The 16,483-nt window shown below is 34.8% G+C and overlaps 1 protein-coding gene across 4 annotated transcripts; it reads left to right on the top strand.

Moving 5' to 3' along the window:
• Positions 1–2,162: 2,162 nt before the first annotated feature.
• Positions 2,163–15,199, top strand: pfkfb4a (6-phosphofructo-2-kinase/fructose-2,6-biphosphatase 4a). Of its 4 annotated transcripts, none has more exons than XM_026221571.1 (14): positions 2,163–2,315; positions 6,589–6,705; positions 6,834–6,930; positions 7,036–7,102; positions 7,257–7,331; positions 7,413–7,469; positions 7,551–7,672; positions 7,755–7,962; positions 8,276–8,422; positions 8,504–8,608; positions 10,607–10,736; positions 10,867–10,929; positions 11,015–11,079; positions 13,760–15,199. In XM_026221571.1, exons 1-14 carry the CDS (start codon positions 2,267–2,269, stop codon positions 13,817–13,819), a joined length of 1,362 nt encoding a protein of 453 aa, XP_026077356.1. In that variant the 5' UTR covers positions 2,163–2,266; the 3' UTR covers positions 13,820–15,199. The 4 variants fall into 4 exon arrangements, with proteins under 4 accessions (XP_026077356.1, XP_026077357.1, XP_026077355.1 ...); XM_026221572.1 differs by lacking the exon at positions 13,760–15,199 and adding an exon at positions 12,296–13,042; XM_026221570.1 differs by lacking the exons at positions 2,163–2,315; positions 13,760–15,199 and adding exons at positions 4,979–5,760; positions 12,296–13,042.
• Positions 15,200–16,483: the final 1,284 nt, after the last annotated feature.

The following is a 16,483-nucleotide window of genomic DNA, read 5'->3' as shown; positions in this document are numbered from 1 at the left end:
TACTCCTTGTGCTGGATGATTAAGGGATTTTGGCCTTTGTTTTCGTTATATTTATAATCCTGTGTACCAGGAAGTCATGGTTGGACAATTTCATGCTTCTAGTCACCCTGGTGTGCTAAATTTCTAGGCATGCCAATACTTATGGCCAACATGCATTGGAGAAAAACATTTATTTCATAATGTGAGTTTCGCCCGAGTTTGTTTAAATCTCTTTGTTTTGCATAAAAACACCAACTAAAAATAAGATATTCAGACCAATATACTGTAAGAACATGGAACAGAGTTTATATATATATATAACTGTTTTTCATTAATTATACTGTATAATGGTATGAACTGACTCTGTTCAAAACAAATCAATGAGATCATTCTGCTCAAGAGCACGTCCGTGCCGTGAGAGCCAGGAATGGGGTACGAGTTGTGCTGGGTCACTAATCACTGTGACTTTTATAAAGAATGTTCCGGACAGACACGGAAAGGTCAGGATCTGTTGTCACAAGTTGTGTTTTTATTTTCAGTCTTCTCCAAACTTTAATGTTGATCTGTTATGCCTTTTTTTTCCTTGGTGACAATGCAAATATTCAGACTACCCAAATATTTCCACAATTTTTGCTACGGTTATATTGTCAATGTAAAAACAGTGTGCTGTCTATGGCGAGATCACAAGCTTATGTTGACGTAAGTGTGTGTGTGTGTGTGCACCAGATCACATTTACATCCTGTTCCTATAGGGCCCTTCTTCATTTCATACCCTCATCACAATTTCATGCCCTGCTTTGTTCCAGTCTGAGCGTAACTGTGACTAGTGTCACACTTTTGTCTTACCAGAAAGCACTGCAATTAACAAGAAACTAAAACATTGACTGATATTGACTGCAAGTCAAGCTCAAATCAGCTTTGTGTATTTATAGTGACCTGTGTCCTGACTTGGCCTGTGTCCACAGCTCTGTCTGTCTTTACTGATGCTTTACTATGGGACATGTGGCTATGTGAGCGACATGTTCCACTGTACTAAATATGTCTAAGTGTGTCTAAATATGTTTTTGGAATGCAGAAGCACTGCAGCATCCAGCAGGTCAAGTTCCTAATGTAGCTGAGACATCCTGAGAGACAGCGTGTAATTAAAACACCTCTCCTGCATTAGTCGGCCATGTAGGTCTTATTAAATTAGGTTAGAAATGATTCTACACCTAATGGTGTAAGTTCTTATAAAAGCAGTGAAACACACACACACACACACACATATTTATAATTTTTTTTCATTAAATCTTAATATACCTATAGCTACAACAATAGTACTTTCATATAAGTCATATACAGGATTTGGGATGTATATAAGATACCCATGTATGTCTTATATACATCCTAAGGAACATTGCATTAATTATATGATTATATGAAACATTACATTGTAAATCAATATCTTAAAGAACTATATAAAATACATAAACTATATAAATAAATTCCTCTATACATTTTTACTGTATGTATACATTGCAATTCAAGATTTTATATACTTACATAATATTATTTTCTAAATAAATTGAATGTAATACATAAAGATTTCGTTTTGCTCCAAAACAAACTATTGTAAATCAAGGTAATATTTCCCCCAAAAAACATATTATGTAGTTATTTTATATGTGTGTGTGTGTGTGTGTGTGTGTGTGTGTGTGTGTGTGTGTGTGTGTGTGTGTGTGTGTGTGTGATTTCACCAAAAAATCATGTATAATACTTTATAAAATAAATGACATGTATAGGATAATTTAGTGTAATTTAGTACACATTAATATATAATACTTTATCCCCATTTTTACATATAAATAGCATATATAATATTATATAGTTAACTATATAAGAATTAAAAATAGTATCTATCTATCTATCTATCTATCTATCTATCTATCTATCTATCTATCTATCTATCAAAATAAATAAAACACTGTCCTATGAAATTAAATCGTTTTTGGGCGTTCAAAAAAACCCCATCTCTTTTCTTTAAACCTGCAAACAACGGCTCGAGTGTAATCGTTGATTAAATTGTAACACATTCCAGTATAACGTCTTAGCATTGCTTAACACTGCGCAACAGTATCAACAAACTTTCTAATGAGAGGTGGGCGTGTCCCTGGTCGCTGCCTCGCAGCGATTGGCTGCGCCACCTGTCAATCAGTGGGTGTGTGCGCTTGTGTTTTCACATACTTCTCCTTTATACCTCAAGGCTCGAGCATCACAAACTAAAGCACTAAGATACCAAACGCGAACAATGAGGGGAGCCAGCCGGTCAAAAAACACGCAGGATCTGGATAAGAGGGGTAAGGGACATGCGGTTATGGCTGTTCTTTAGCGGAAGGAGCTGGTATTTTGTGCGCGAGGAGGAAGAAGTAAACAAGACTCTGTCACGTAGGCGCGTGTGTGTTGGACTCGAGAGCCCACGAGCCGTTTATTTGAACAGTAGCATTATATAAATGGCCTCTTAATCGTATACTAGCGTAACCTATGCGAGTACAAAACCATGCACATGGTCTAAAAATAAACTAACGCTGTGTTCTGTGTAATGCATTTGAATGAATGGAGATAAGCACACAGTGTTTAGGTCATGTGCTGCACACATTGACATGCATCGAGGTCGCATGTGGTCGATTTCATTGCGTTTTGTGTATTTTCTCAGGAGTGTTTGTGTTGTGCATGTCACCCATGCTGTACAAGAGTGTGGAGTTGAGGTCAAATCATGGCCATGTTTGTTGCATTACTGACATGGAGGTAAACTGCAGCGTGTCGGGTAGTAAAAATAGAAAATTGTGACCTAGAGAGAAGACCTAAATAAGAGGCATTCTTTAATTAAAGTTAACAGCAAATGAGACATTATAACGGACACAGCTGAGCTGCAATTGCATTTGTTCCAGATTTGTATAAATGGCTGGAAAATAAGGATGTTGGTGTGTTGTAATTGCTAACAATCTGGGCTGGTAATAAAATGTTTGTAGGTTCATTCAGTCCATTGTGATGAGAATGACAGTAAGTTTCACATCAGAAATAAAACCAGTATAGGCCTAATTACATATCAGAAATTTTGTACAATGGCAGTATAATGATTGTTGTTTACTAGCGTGGGACCAGATGAGCAGGTCATGATTTGTTGTTTGTAGAATGATATCAGCACATCCCACACCCACTTGTTCACTTTTTAGCCACGCCGGACCTAGTTTTATTTGGAAATCTGCTGATTAATGGCTCAGAATTACTAACTGTGTTTCATAGTTTGACAGTAGATTTGTATAAAATCTAGAATTGGAAGTGAATGCATGATTGTTGAGGTTTTGTGGTTTACTAATTCCTCTTGTAGAGCAGCTCAATCTCAGTTGCAAGATTTGTCATACACTTAAATTTTGTATTCTTTATTTTAATAAAGAAATGAAAATGAAAACGTAAAATCTGTTACATCTATATGCACATTTGTTTTTAAGTAGAATACATTTTGCAAATGTGAAATTGTCCCTTAATTTAAGATGATCTATTGATGTGTGTGCTGTAAAAAGCAATCTGACATTGTGCAGCCTTGTAATCTTAATGATCTTTTAGCTTTATGTAAGTGCAGACTGCACACTGATATAAATATACACTGTTTCTCACAAATCACTATTATTATCAAGCTCTGCGCACAGCTCAAGTCAAATCCCCACAATCCATATCTCTCAAGATGTCTGCCATCTAGTGGTCGATATGTGTATAGCATCATGTCTCACTTTTAAGAAAATGTAAGAAAAGGTTCTGGGATTTTTTTTTTTAAACCTTAAAATATGCATTTTTGTAACTGACCGCAACAACATTGTTTTCTTGAAATGTAGTGTTTAAATGTTTAAGTTTAGGTTGTGTCTATGGTCTGTTAAGCTGCTAATTTTGAAGGTGAACTTTGACCTAATTAGCATTGTTTTCCATTTTATATAGCTGTTTTTATTACAAGCATTCTGATTATTTCCAAATGTTATTGTTAAAACATGTTTTACAAGATAGACCAGTGATTCATAAAATCAAATCTGGTGAAATCGGATTATCCAAGTTATAACTTGCCAGCACCCTGCAAAGGCCATTGAAAATCTCCCTGATCAGTGTAGCCACTGACATCACTAGTTTGTTTCAACAGTTTAATTGTACATTTAATTTAATTTAGTAATTTAACTCTGAAACATACACTGCTGTTTAAAAGTTTGTGATCAGTAAGATTTCTAATGTTTTTTTTGTTATTATGCTGATATATTATCAATGTTGGAAATAGTTGTGCTGCTTAATATTTTTTTGGAACCAATTTTTTTTTTCTTTCAGGTTTATTTGATGAATAAAGTTTAAAAGAACAGCATTTATTTAAAATATAAATCTTTTCTAACAATTTAAGTCTTTATTATATATTTTTTAATCAATTTAACTCATCCTTGTAGAACAAAAGCATTATTTTCTTTAAAAAAATGTAAAAGAAAAAATTACTTACCCTAAACTTTTGAATGGTAGTGTATGGTTAAATTAAGTTAAATGCTGTTAATTTTGAACTTTTTATTCATCAAAAGAATCCTGAGAAAAGTATCACAGGTTCCCCAAAAAAATATTAAGCAGCAAAACTAAATTGCAATAATATTTCTGTATTTCTGATCAGCCGTGATGAGCAGAAGAGACTTCTTTAAAAGACAGTACAAATCTTACAAATCTTACTTATCCCAATCTTTTGAGCGTCAATGTATATATTTTACATTTCTAAATTCTTTGAAAATTAATATTAAATCTATTTGTCCAGTACCTCACAGAGCCGCTTGGACAAGCAATGTTTTATAACAATAGAGTTACCTAAAACATGCCCTATAAAACAACCTCTAAATTATAAGCATGATCAAAATTTTGCTAAAAAAAAAAAAAAACATGTCTTTGGGGTTTTTTTTTATTTTTATTTTTTTTATTTGCTTTAGAAAGTGAACTGCCCTTTATTATACTGTAATTATAAAAATATCCACCTTCAGGTTTTGGTACACGTCTTTTTTATGTAAAATCTATAATGTTTTGTATAACGTAAACGAAGTAGCCTAGCTATTAATAACGATATGAAAGTTATTCTTGCAACATTCTCAGGTCAGAACGATTTTGTCTTACTGGAGGCATTTGTACACTAATAATAATGTAATAACAACTTTAATCTAAATAACGGTAACGTACAAACAAATCAAATAAATAAATAAATACGCTGGAGCTGCAGCAACCTTAATCGATTATGATTGGTTCATCCATATTAGCGCTGAGAAAAGTAACAGACACCATGCGACCATAGACAGAAAAGTACAGAAAATCTTTTCAACAGCTAAGTTCAAAGTTCTTTAGAAGTATTAAAATATAAACACATATATAGACCAATCCGCTACACTACTAATTCTCTGTTTTATACCGAATTACCGTATATTTATATATTTTAATCACTAGGTAAATTACACCAGACATTATGGTAAAGTGTAGTTTATTTTTAAGGTGCGCCTTTTTTCGTGTCGTTACGGTAGTGTTGTTCTCCAGTCTCATGACGTTCTTCAGCGCTGTCTTTAGTGCGCACTGATGATTATGGACGTTCGTGTGTAGAGACGACGAATATAATGAATGTAACAGAGGACAACACGGAGCAATGCGGAAATAGTCTCACCCGAGAACTCACGCAGACTCCTTTAAAGAAAATATGGGTGCCATCCTCCACAAACGGCCTTCCAGAGAGACACATAAGTCAAAGAAAGGGTAAGTGTGGGTGAAAGGATGTGAGCCGGACATTGATGCTGGAGTCAGGTTTACAGCTGGACTGTGGACAGTTCCAGAGACTCTTTGTTTGATTACACTTCATTGTTTTAATAAAACGTATCCGGTAGATGTATTTGTATTTATGTAGGCTATAACATTCATTAATAACACTTTAAATTGTTACGTAATACTCGATAGTTCACTGGTAAAAGCAGATTCATATAAACTATAAATATGTCATAATTATAATTTCAATAATATAAAAAATATATATACCTACATATATCAAAAATGTACAGTGCCATTATTTCATATCGCTTCAAAATCCCCACATTTATGGAAAACCTGGGAATGTAAGGCAATTTAAAAATTGTTTTACAAGCCAGTGAAGGTTATGGAAATTATTAAAATACATGGAATTTAAAAATAAGTAAATAAATATGCATTTTTCATCTATACATTATCTGTTATGATGTGCTCTAACATATTTCAACGGCTAAATATTACTCTAAATGTTTAACATGAACATTGTACAGACCAACATGTCATTTTCACCCATTTTAAATTGCAGGACTATGTTGACATTGTTATGATTATATGCAATTTTATGTGGAGATAATGAAATGACTTGTGATCTACAATGACAACACACTGATTTTATTACAGCAATAAAAAGTTTGCCCAAACTGCACACAGATGAAAAAACACTTTTGTTATTTACACCTTATGGTGTGGTGATTGACAGTTCACCTGCAGTATGTGGATAAATATTATTGTTAAACATCTCTGCTAAGTTTTTTCTATGTTTTTTTTTTTTTGCTCTTACAGTATGCATGACCAACTGCCCCACACTTATAGTAACCGTTGGTCTCCCAGCCAGAGGAAAGACCTACATCTCCAAGAAACTGACACGCTACCTCAACTGGATTGATGTTCCAACAAAAGGTACGCAGCATTTGCAGTGTGATTAGACTGTAAAATGTGGTTGAAAATTCTGGCCATGAATTTATTGTTGAATATTAGTGGCTTTGCTCATTCTGAAACCGGTTTATCTTGATGTTTCACCCCTGCAGAGTTTAACGTGGGACAGTACAGACGTGAATGTGTGAAGATCTACAAATCCTTTGAGTTCTTTCGGCCAGACAATGAAGAGGGGCTTAAAATCAGGAAGTAAGACATTGCTTTTTGTATCAGAGGTGACCAATCCAAACGTGAAATGAAACTGCTAAATGCTAAAAACGCCCAGAAGCTCATTTGATACCTTGACTCTTCTAGGCAGTGTGCATTGGCAGCTCTCAATGATGTACGGCAGTTCCTCACAGATGAAGGCGGTCAGGTGGCGGTAAGGAAAACATTATTTGTAAATGCATTGAATAGAATAGAAAATGTTATGGTTGCAAATACAGTGTTCAAGTACAAGTCATTGTCTTTCTTTAGTTGCAATTGAACATTTCATTGTTTTTATGCATTTACCTGTTTTGCTTCACAATCTTCAGGTTTTTGATGCCACAAACACAACCAGAGAAAGGAGAGAGACGATCATCAGATTTGCAGAGCAGAATGGTTTCAAGGTGCTGGATATGGGATCATTCATTTAAAGGGGTTTCTCTCATGTGTTCGCTTTTTTAAAACCCTCTTTTCACACCCCTCAGGTTTTCTTCGTGGAATCTGTATGCGAAGACCCGGATGTTATTGCGGAGAACATTGTGGTAAGTCTCAGACCTGCGGAATATCTTCAATATCTTCATCCCACCTTGTTTTTGGTCTGAATTTGTGGTCTTGGTGTTCAGCAAGTGAAGTTGGGCAGTCCAGACTACACGCACTGTAACACAGAAGAGGCCGTTGCAGACTTTATGAAGAGGATCAAATGTTATGAGAACTCTTATCAGCCGCTGGATGAGGAGCTGGACAGGTACATGCCATTTTGGTTCTGCTGAACTTAATTCAACCTGTGAGTCTATCGGTTTCACATGTTCTGTTTTTGGTGTGTTCAGGGACCTTTCGTTCATTAAGATCATAGACGTGGGACGGCGGTACCTGGTGAACCGGGTTCAGGACCACATACAGAGCCGAATCGTATACTACCTTATGAATATCCACATCACGCCCCGCTCCATCTACCTGTGCCGGCATGGAGAGAGTGATCTGAACATCAAAGGTCGTATCGGTGGAGACTCAGGGCTCTCGGCCAGGGGAAAGGAGGTAAGCTCTAGAGGCCTGTTTACATGCACTTATAATTTCTAGTGTAACTAACAAGCACAAAATTGGTTTGATGGTCTTGAAATAACATGAAAGCGTAATAAAATCAGGCCAGAAATATTTTATTGTTAAGGTTCTGATGCATATGTTATATATAACATATTCAAAAGGTTATGTAACATGCAAATGATTATCTGCTTATCAGTTTTAATTAGATCAGACACTAAACAATCCATTCGGGTATGACCGTTTCTCTGCTTTTTTTGTGTTCGTTATTCATTTTAGCCTACGTTTTTTTTTTCACATTCCTTCTCAGTTTGCTAAGGCTTTGGGCCAGTTTATCCAGTCGCAGAATATACGGGACCTGAAGGTGTGGACGAGTCAGATGAAGAGGACCATACAGACGGCAGAAGCTCTGGGTGTGCAATATGAACAGTGGAAAGCGCTCAATGAAATCGATGCCGTGAGTCTGTTGTTTATAAATGGGGAACTTTATTTTGGGGATATTGTGTTAATTGACACTGTTCGATCTGTGTGTGTTTAGGGTGTTTGTGAGGAGCTCATGTATGAGGAGATCCAGCAGAGATATCCACTGGAGTTTGCATTACGTGACCAGGACAAATACCGGTATCGCTATCCCAAAGGAGAGGTCGGTTTACTTCAAATCCGCTTTCTTTCAGTCAGTGCATTATTTAATTGTGCATAGCATTTTAATTGACATCATGAGTGTTAATGGCCTTATTCATGATGGCGTGATATTTTAGCATTCAGAGTTTGAATTGCTCTTTTATGTCCCTTTGGTGACAAACAGGTTTTCCTCACTCTTTAGTGCATTAAACAGCCATCAAAGAAATGTTGCTGGTTGCTAGACTGTCTGTTAGCAATTATTTTAAGGGTTAGTCACCAGTCAAATATTCAGAAATGGAGTAAACAAGTCTGTTTTGACACTGTTCCAAAAGGGCGTGTTTTTATGAACTGTTATTGCTCTGACCGTGTACACAACACTATTACTCTCAGCCGGCACATACACACTTCCAGTTGCTCCTCTCATCTGTCTAGTTGGGAGCGTGTTTGTTCTTCAGAGCAAGCAGTTCTCATTTAGATCAATATCTTGAACCTGTTTACTCGGAGAGCATTAAAGCACTATATTAGATAAAGATTGGGTGCAAGGTCCTGGTGTCTTGTGTTTAACTGTGCATTTATTTCAGTGCTGTACATAAGGGTGTTTTAACACTGTACTAACATCGGTTTTGATTCCGTATCAATTCAGTTAGAAACATTTCATCTGCTTGTCAGTTTTAGTTATGAGAAAGGTTTCTGTGAACATGATGTGATCTGTTGGGAAAATTCTAACTGAGTATTATCAAAACATTTATGTTTAATTGTAGGTCTCAAACCATTCAGTATAATTTGTTTGTATATTACAAATTAAATGGTTAGTGCTTAGTGAAAACTATGTCAGAGATTGTGTAATTGTTGTTACAACGTATTGAAAAACCTTATTATTTTAGTACTATTGTAGTATTTATTAATATGTTGAACTAGCTTTTATTTTTCTATATTCTATTTTCATTCCTATTTTAGTTTAAGATTACTTTTTTATTATGTGCATTTTGTCATCTTTATTTTTCTTTTTTTATTTCTAATTGTCTTTATTTTTATTTTAATAAATTTAGTACTTTATTTAAAATTTATTTTATTTCAGTTAGTTGCCAAGGCAACATTTCTAATTTCCATTTCAAGTTTTCATTTAATAATTCTGTTTTATATTATTTCTGTTTTCTAATTTTTATATTATGAATAATAATTCTACAGTTTCACAATCTTTTAATATGATAAATTCACTTTTAGAGGTTCAAATTAGGGTTGGGCGATGTCTACAAATTTTGCGTCGGATGATGTCTACAGCAAAACATCGCGATGGATGATGACATCGGTGAGGGGGGGTGGAGTATAGTTAGCGGATGTGCTCGAAGCTTGAATCCTTATTAGGGAAAACAACCAACAATTCCTAACACCCTGTCTACATCGTATGCGAGCGGCGCGGCGTGACGCGACAAAATAATATAGAACCACTGATCTGTAATAGAGATTCATTGTATATAGATCAGTCAATAGAACTCATTATAATCAGTGATGCTGTCTACATGGATGCGGTGCAGCATGGCACCACAAATTCCTGACAGTAAACTGCTGTCGCGTTCTATTTATTACGTGCTGACACAAATTTCAAATGTTTTTCAATGGTCGCTTTTTTATGGAGGACGATGGCGAATGTTTTGCAGATACTTAACACCACTGACAAACATATAATCTTGTAAAATGTGTGGGAAGTACTGGTTCTTCATGGTATAAATAGAGTGCGTATGATCTCGAAAGTGATGGTAAAACAACAAAAAAGAAAGGATGGATCGTGCATTTAAAAAAAAAAGCGTAGGGGTGGATCACGATTCCGGTGCAACATCATTTTGTCTATCAGCCATCGGCAATGGATGATGGCATCGTCTATCAGCCCAACCCTAGTACAAATATTCAGTGTAGTATCCCTGCTGCTGATTTTGTTCAGCCTTTAATGTTTGCATATGTGTGTGATGTGACCGTTATATGGTAAACGGAACAGTGTTGTAATCCAGTATTCTCCTCACAGTCTTATGAAGACTTGGTCCAACGGCTGGAACCTGTGATTATGGAGTTAGAGCGGCAGGAAAACGTTCTAGTCATCTGTCATCAGGCCGTCATGAGATGCCTGCTGGCCTACTTTCTGGACAAGACTGCAGGTAATGACCGATGTGACAGTACTCATGTCTCTTTTTAAATCTCAAATCACTTGCACAGTTGTACTGATGATTAATGCATTTAAAATAGCATTCTAAGTAATAATTGAAAGTCTATTTATTCGGTGTACAGAGGAATTGCCTTACCTGAAATGCACTCTACACACAGTATTGAAGTTAACACCAATGGCCTATGGTAAGACACCCTCTCTTAACTAATATAGACATTGTTTTATATAATGCTATTCAGATCTTGATTGTGAATCACTCTGGGTCTTCAGGTTGTAAGGTGGAGTCAGTCTGTTTGAACGTGGATGCTGTGAATACGCACAGAGACAGACCATCGGTAAGACTCACAAACACAGATCCACTGAGCATGTCAGTCAGACTGGTGGTTAAAAAGCCTCCCCGCCTGTTTTAACTCAAGGGAAAGTGTGCAGTCAGTCTGTAGTTATGCTTGAAAGCTCTTCTGTATAATAAAGTGATTAAGCTTTGTGGTCTCCTGAGCTTCGGCTGTTGCATGAAAGATGTGGTGTTGGATTCACTGATGATTTTACCTATTAGCGTTATTAGATGTACTGCAGCATGCCAGATTACAGTTCAAAATATTTTTTTATTCTTCTTTTTTTCTCCATACTGCTGCTTTTTCACTTTAAATTATTATTCTTTTTTTCTTGTCCAGTGGTTTTTAGCACTTTTTTAGTATCGCTCAGATTTGAATTTGGTGTTATTTTGTTTTAATTTATTAATTATTATTATTATTATTATTTTTTTTTTTTCATTTTAATATAAGTTTTAGTTATTTTATTGTGCCTTTTTTCATATTTATTCTTTTTTTATTTTATATATATATATATTTACATATACATATATGTATATATGTGTGTGTGTGTGTGTATATGTGTGTGTGTGTATATATATATATATAAATAAAAATGATTATATGTAATCTGTATTACATAATCAGTTTCCAAAAATTTATTATAGATTATATTATGATTACTTGTATGTTTACTTTTTGATTGATTACATATTATTCACACAACTGCAATAAATTATTAATAAATAAAAAAATTATTTCTCCTAATTAATATTTTTTTTTGTGAATTTTTTTTTTTTTTTTACTAAGCCTACAGCTTTTAGACATTTCATAGTCATAATTTTTTTTATGATTTAATTAATTATTAGCATTAGCAGTTTACAAACCCCCTGTAGTTCCCTCAGAAACCACAGTTTGGGAAACCAGGACGTAATGCAATGTTTAATGCACTTTATTTTAATTGGTAACAAAGAATTTAATTTATTATATTAATAAAGTACAAGATAAACCTTTTCAAATCAACGTCATAAACAAATTAGATCAAAAGTAATCTAAAACTAGTCAAAATGTCTAATGATTATGTGACTAGGGATAAGCTGAGGTCATTGTTTAGGACTTGCTGTCTTTATAAGTGTGTGCACTGATTCTTCCGTGAAGTTTTTCACGGTTCTAATACACCGTCGTCACCCACTTACCTCATCTGTTAATATGTGACGTCATTCCCTGTGTTTGCTTCAAACAGAACGTAGATGTGTCACGGCTGCCGGAAGAGGCTTTGTTAACAGTGCCAGATCATCACTGACAGTACCTCGTTCCTCTCTTTCTCACACACCATTATGCCATTCCCATCCCCCTTTCTTAGGAATGTAGACATTCATACATTCCTCAACGCTTCTGTGGCATTTTCTAAAATCGGGCCATTTTTACAGCTCAGTAAATGCCGTTTGAATTACAACTCAGAAGTGAAGAACAGAAATTGTACAGAATATGTACAGAAATTGTTCAAAGTTATTTCAGAATGTGTTTTTGTGTTCATTGACAACGTGTTAATACTAAATTGCACTTTATAATGAATGCGCACTGATGTTCTTCAGTTCCTGCTGCACGCAAATGTAACTGCTGCTATGAAAGAACACCAGTCACTCCAGTCGCATGTGATATTTATTTATGATGCACGTGTAAAGTAATGCAAATGTAAATTAATTAGGGATTTGGCTGGTTAATTTGACATTATTGTCTTAAAAGTTCATATGTGTATCATGTATAGGTCAAATTTGAAGCAGATTAAGTAGAGCCTTATCTTGCAGACATTTTAGATCATTTTAGATATTTACGTACGGTAATAATTTATAGTAAATCTTTCAGTTTTTTTGAAACACTAAGGAATGTTATGATGTGAAACTCTCTTCTTCTGGTAACTGAGGAGGAGGAAAAATCTCTACTGTAATGCCTGTTTGCGATGCTAATAAAATGTATTTAAATAGTGAAATCCTGTCTCTCTTTACATTCACCCACAATTCTGACTGTCGCTGAAGAACAAAGACCGAAAAACTTCTAAAACATAACTGCACCACACTGCAATAAGACAAAAATATGAATATGACAGACAAACAAGACAGGGACCGTAATGTGAGTTATGTCAATAGACTTTGACCTGAACTCAAAGGGCAGAGTCAGGATGGAGATATTGAGCTAATGATATCAGATCTATTTCTGTCATTGTATATCACCCCTCACTTGGTCCCATGATCTTTGACCTCCGTGCTATATATACCGTATTTTCCGGACTATAAGTCGCACTTTTTTTCATAGTTTGGCTGGTCCTGCGACTTATAGGTATGACATATTTATCAAAATTAATTTGACATGAACCAAGAGAAATGAACCAATAGAAAACATTACCGTCTACAGCCGCGAGAGGGCGCTCTATTCTGCTCAGTGCTCCTGTCGTCTACACCGAAGACATAGAGCGCCCTCTCGCGGCTGGAGACGGTAATGTTTTCTCTTGGTTCTAAAGAAATGCGACTTATACTCAGGTGCGACTTATAGTCCGAAAAATACGGTATATATAAATGCGTTTGAGTGTTGTTTAAAAAGAACTTTACCAGTACCAGTTAAAAAAAAAAAGTTTATGTTTTAAGATAACAAGGAGTTTTTGAAAAGCACAGCAATGTAATGGTATGTCATTTTCTGGTTTTCTTCCTAGAATGTTAATGTACACCGCACTGCCGAAGACGCCCTACAGACCGTCCCGCCTCACTTCTGACCTACAACCACTGCATCTTCTCCAGTGTCTCTCATGCAAGCCTGGGCTTACCATTACTAAAGGTCGACCCTGCCTTCAGACAGACCCCTGGTCAGGTTCTGGTTTTTCATGTTAACTGGTTAATTAGTTGCCGTAAGATTTCTACTGACTGTATAAAGTATATGGTTTCTCACTCCATGTTTTGAAAGACCCGTGGCATGAGATACACATAACCTGGAAGATCGTGTTTTGGGAAATATGGGTTTTAGGTGGATGTTACATTTCTTTTTACGATGGCTCTTATATGTATGTGTGATATACATATATTTACAGATATGCCAGTTACACCAATGGGATCTGCAGGTATGTTATTTTGCTGCTCCTTTAATAGTGCTCTCATTTTGTCAAATCTAAAAGGAAATCTCTCTGTTATTTTGAGGGATGGATGTCAAAATGTGTGTGTTTTTGTGCCTGTGAACATACAAACCTGAGAAAACACTCATTGTGTCAAAAAATGTCCTTCATCTTCTCTAAAGATAGAGTGACTTTATTTATCTTCTTTTTTATGTTCTTTAAGAGTTTAGATATAAATATCCACCTGACATTTAAATTCAGACACTAATTGTTGATTGAAGTGTTAGTTATTTTAAATCAACAGTGAGCTGTTCGGGCAGGTATTTTTATATCATGTACTTTTTGTTTAGAATAACTGCAGAATATTCTGACTTTCCAACAGTGATTTTAACTGCATGTTTCTGAGAAATTGAAGTGCTTGTGAGAGAAGCATAAGCTGTTTTGTTACATTAACAATTTTGGGAACAAGATAAAAGTCTCGGAATTTGTATTCACGATTTTAAATATGTTCAACAATGATTCATCTATATCCATTTCCATATAAGGATTCAAATATAGTATTAAACTCTAAGTTTATCTGGGTCTGTCCGTTTTATCTGTAATTCCTTTCATCCAGTATAACATAGGTATAGGTTGACTGAATTGTTGCCTGTCTCAAACCATGTCCAAAGAGTTCTGTGATATATACTGTGCATTTGAAACAGATCTTGACTATTTAAATGAGATTTTCTGGAGTAAGTAATTTTATGATTGTTTTGGTGCCAGTATCACACTAGAAATATATATTTTGAAGTTTTGAAGTAGTAGTCCATTAAAAGTAAATAATCACAGATTTAAATTCCTTGTATATACTGTGTATCCAAATCATTTGTCATATTGCTACACCATGTTGACATAACAAAGAGACATATTGTACCGCATCATGGGAAAATAATATATTTGATGTCAAATTACATGGATTTTTTTTTTTTGTACTGTTGAAAATGCAATCTGTGTTTGTGTGTTTGAATTTTATCTCCTCCTTGAATAAACCTTTTGTGGTGATTTTCTATTTTTTAAGTATTTTTTTATGATGTCTCTCTCTCTCTCTCTCTCTCTCTCTCTCTCTCTTTGTATGTATGTATGTTTGTATGTACAGTATTTACATATATATTCACATTTATATTTAAAAATTCATAAATCTAGAATAGGCATATTAACTCAAAAGTTAAAGTAAACTAGTAGTTGTCTTTGAGGGGCTTTACACCCAAGGGAAATCTATGGGTGTCTTTCGGGTTGAGTTACTGCCTTTTAGCAGGACACAAACAAGTAATTCTCTTCATGAAGTGCCAAATTTTTATGGCTCTGTGTTGAGTAAAGTATCTCATCTCTCGTAGGCATAGAGATACATTCCTTTCATTTCTCAGAGGGTGCACTTCCTGTAAACTGCTGTATAACATGTTTTCTAATTAAGACTGATGTCGTAAAAGCTGTGTCCCCGTAAATTACTCTTTTGGCCTCATGGTGTGTGTGTGTGTGTTTGAGGTTTAGTAAGAGGGCCACAAGAGACTGCTAGAGGGTCCGTGGAAATGTGTAGAGAAAAACTGTACAAGATGTAAAATCTAATAAATAGAAAATAAGATGAAAATAAATAAATGGATAAAATATGATAGATAATAGCATGAATGAATAGATAAAAATGTATTCAAATAAATAAAAAAATAAGTAAATAAATAAAGCACAAGGGAGTAGAAAACAGTATAAAAATAACTACTAAAAAAACTATTAAAATATTGAAGTAAATAATAAAATACAAGAAACTAAAATAAAGAAAGAACAAGAAAATGCTAGTGGGTTATTGTAAATGTTTAAAGATTAAAATAAATACATAATAATTAATTAAAAAAACACAAATAAATAGATAAATAATAGATTAAACACCACAGCAAAGTAGTAAGTAAAAATAATAATAATGTAATTGCTATAATAATGTTTTGTTGTTGTGTGCTGAAGGTGGAAAATAGATTTTTTAGAGGAAGGAGGTGGGCGTTTTTCTTCCTGAAATCAATTACCATCTCCACAAATGTTTGTGTTTTTAGCCACAAGCCGTCGAATGCACACCATGACATCAGACTCACTTCCTCTCCATGTAGACTGTTAACAGAACATGAGAGAATACATGCATGTATATACATGCAATACAATACATTTCATCATGCATGTAATAACAGACAGGATGAGGATATTTTTAATTGGGAGCCACAGAGTTGACAGATCATACTTCCTGGTCCTAGTAAGAACTCTGGCTGCTGCAGTTTAGACCAGAATTTGTTTATTAAGTACTCAGAACAA

Source organism: Carassius auratus, chromosome 36, assembly GCF_003368295.1.
Source record: "Carassius auratus strain Wakin chromosome 36, ASM336829v1, whole genome shotgun sequence".
NCBI classification, from domain to species: domain Eukaryota; kingdom Metazoa; phylum Chordata; class Actinopteri; order Cypriniformes; family Cyprinidae; genus Carassius; species Carassius auratus.
This window is presented reverse-complemented; position numbering and strand designations above follow the sequence as displayed.

Coding starts and splice junctions, on each gene's coding strand:
- pfkfb4a (XM_026221569.1), top strand. CDS start 5,625: ATGAATGTAACAGAGGACAACACGGAGCAATGCGGAAATAGTCTCACC. Junction 6,931..7,035: donor GAGGGGCTTAAAATCAGGAA/GTAAGACATTGC, acceptor TGACTCTTCTAG/GCAGTGTGCATTGGCAGCTC. Junction 8,423..8,503: donor CGCTCAATGAAATCGATGCC/GTGAGTCTGTTG, acceptor GTGTGTGTTTAG/GGTGTTTGTGAGGAGCTCAT.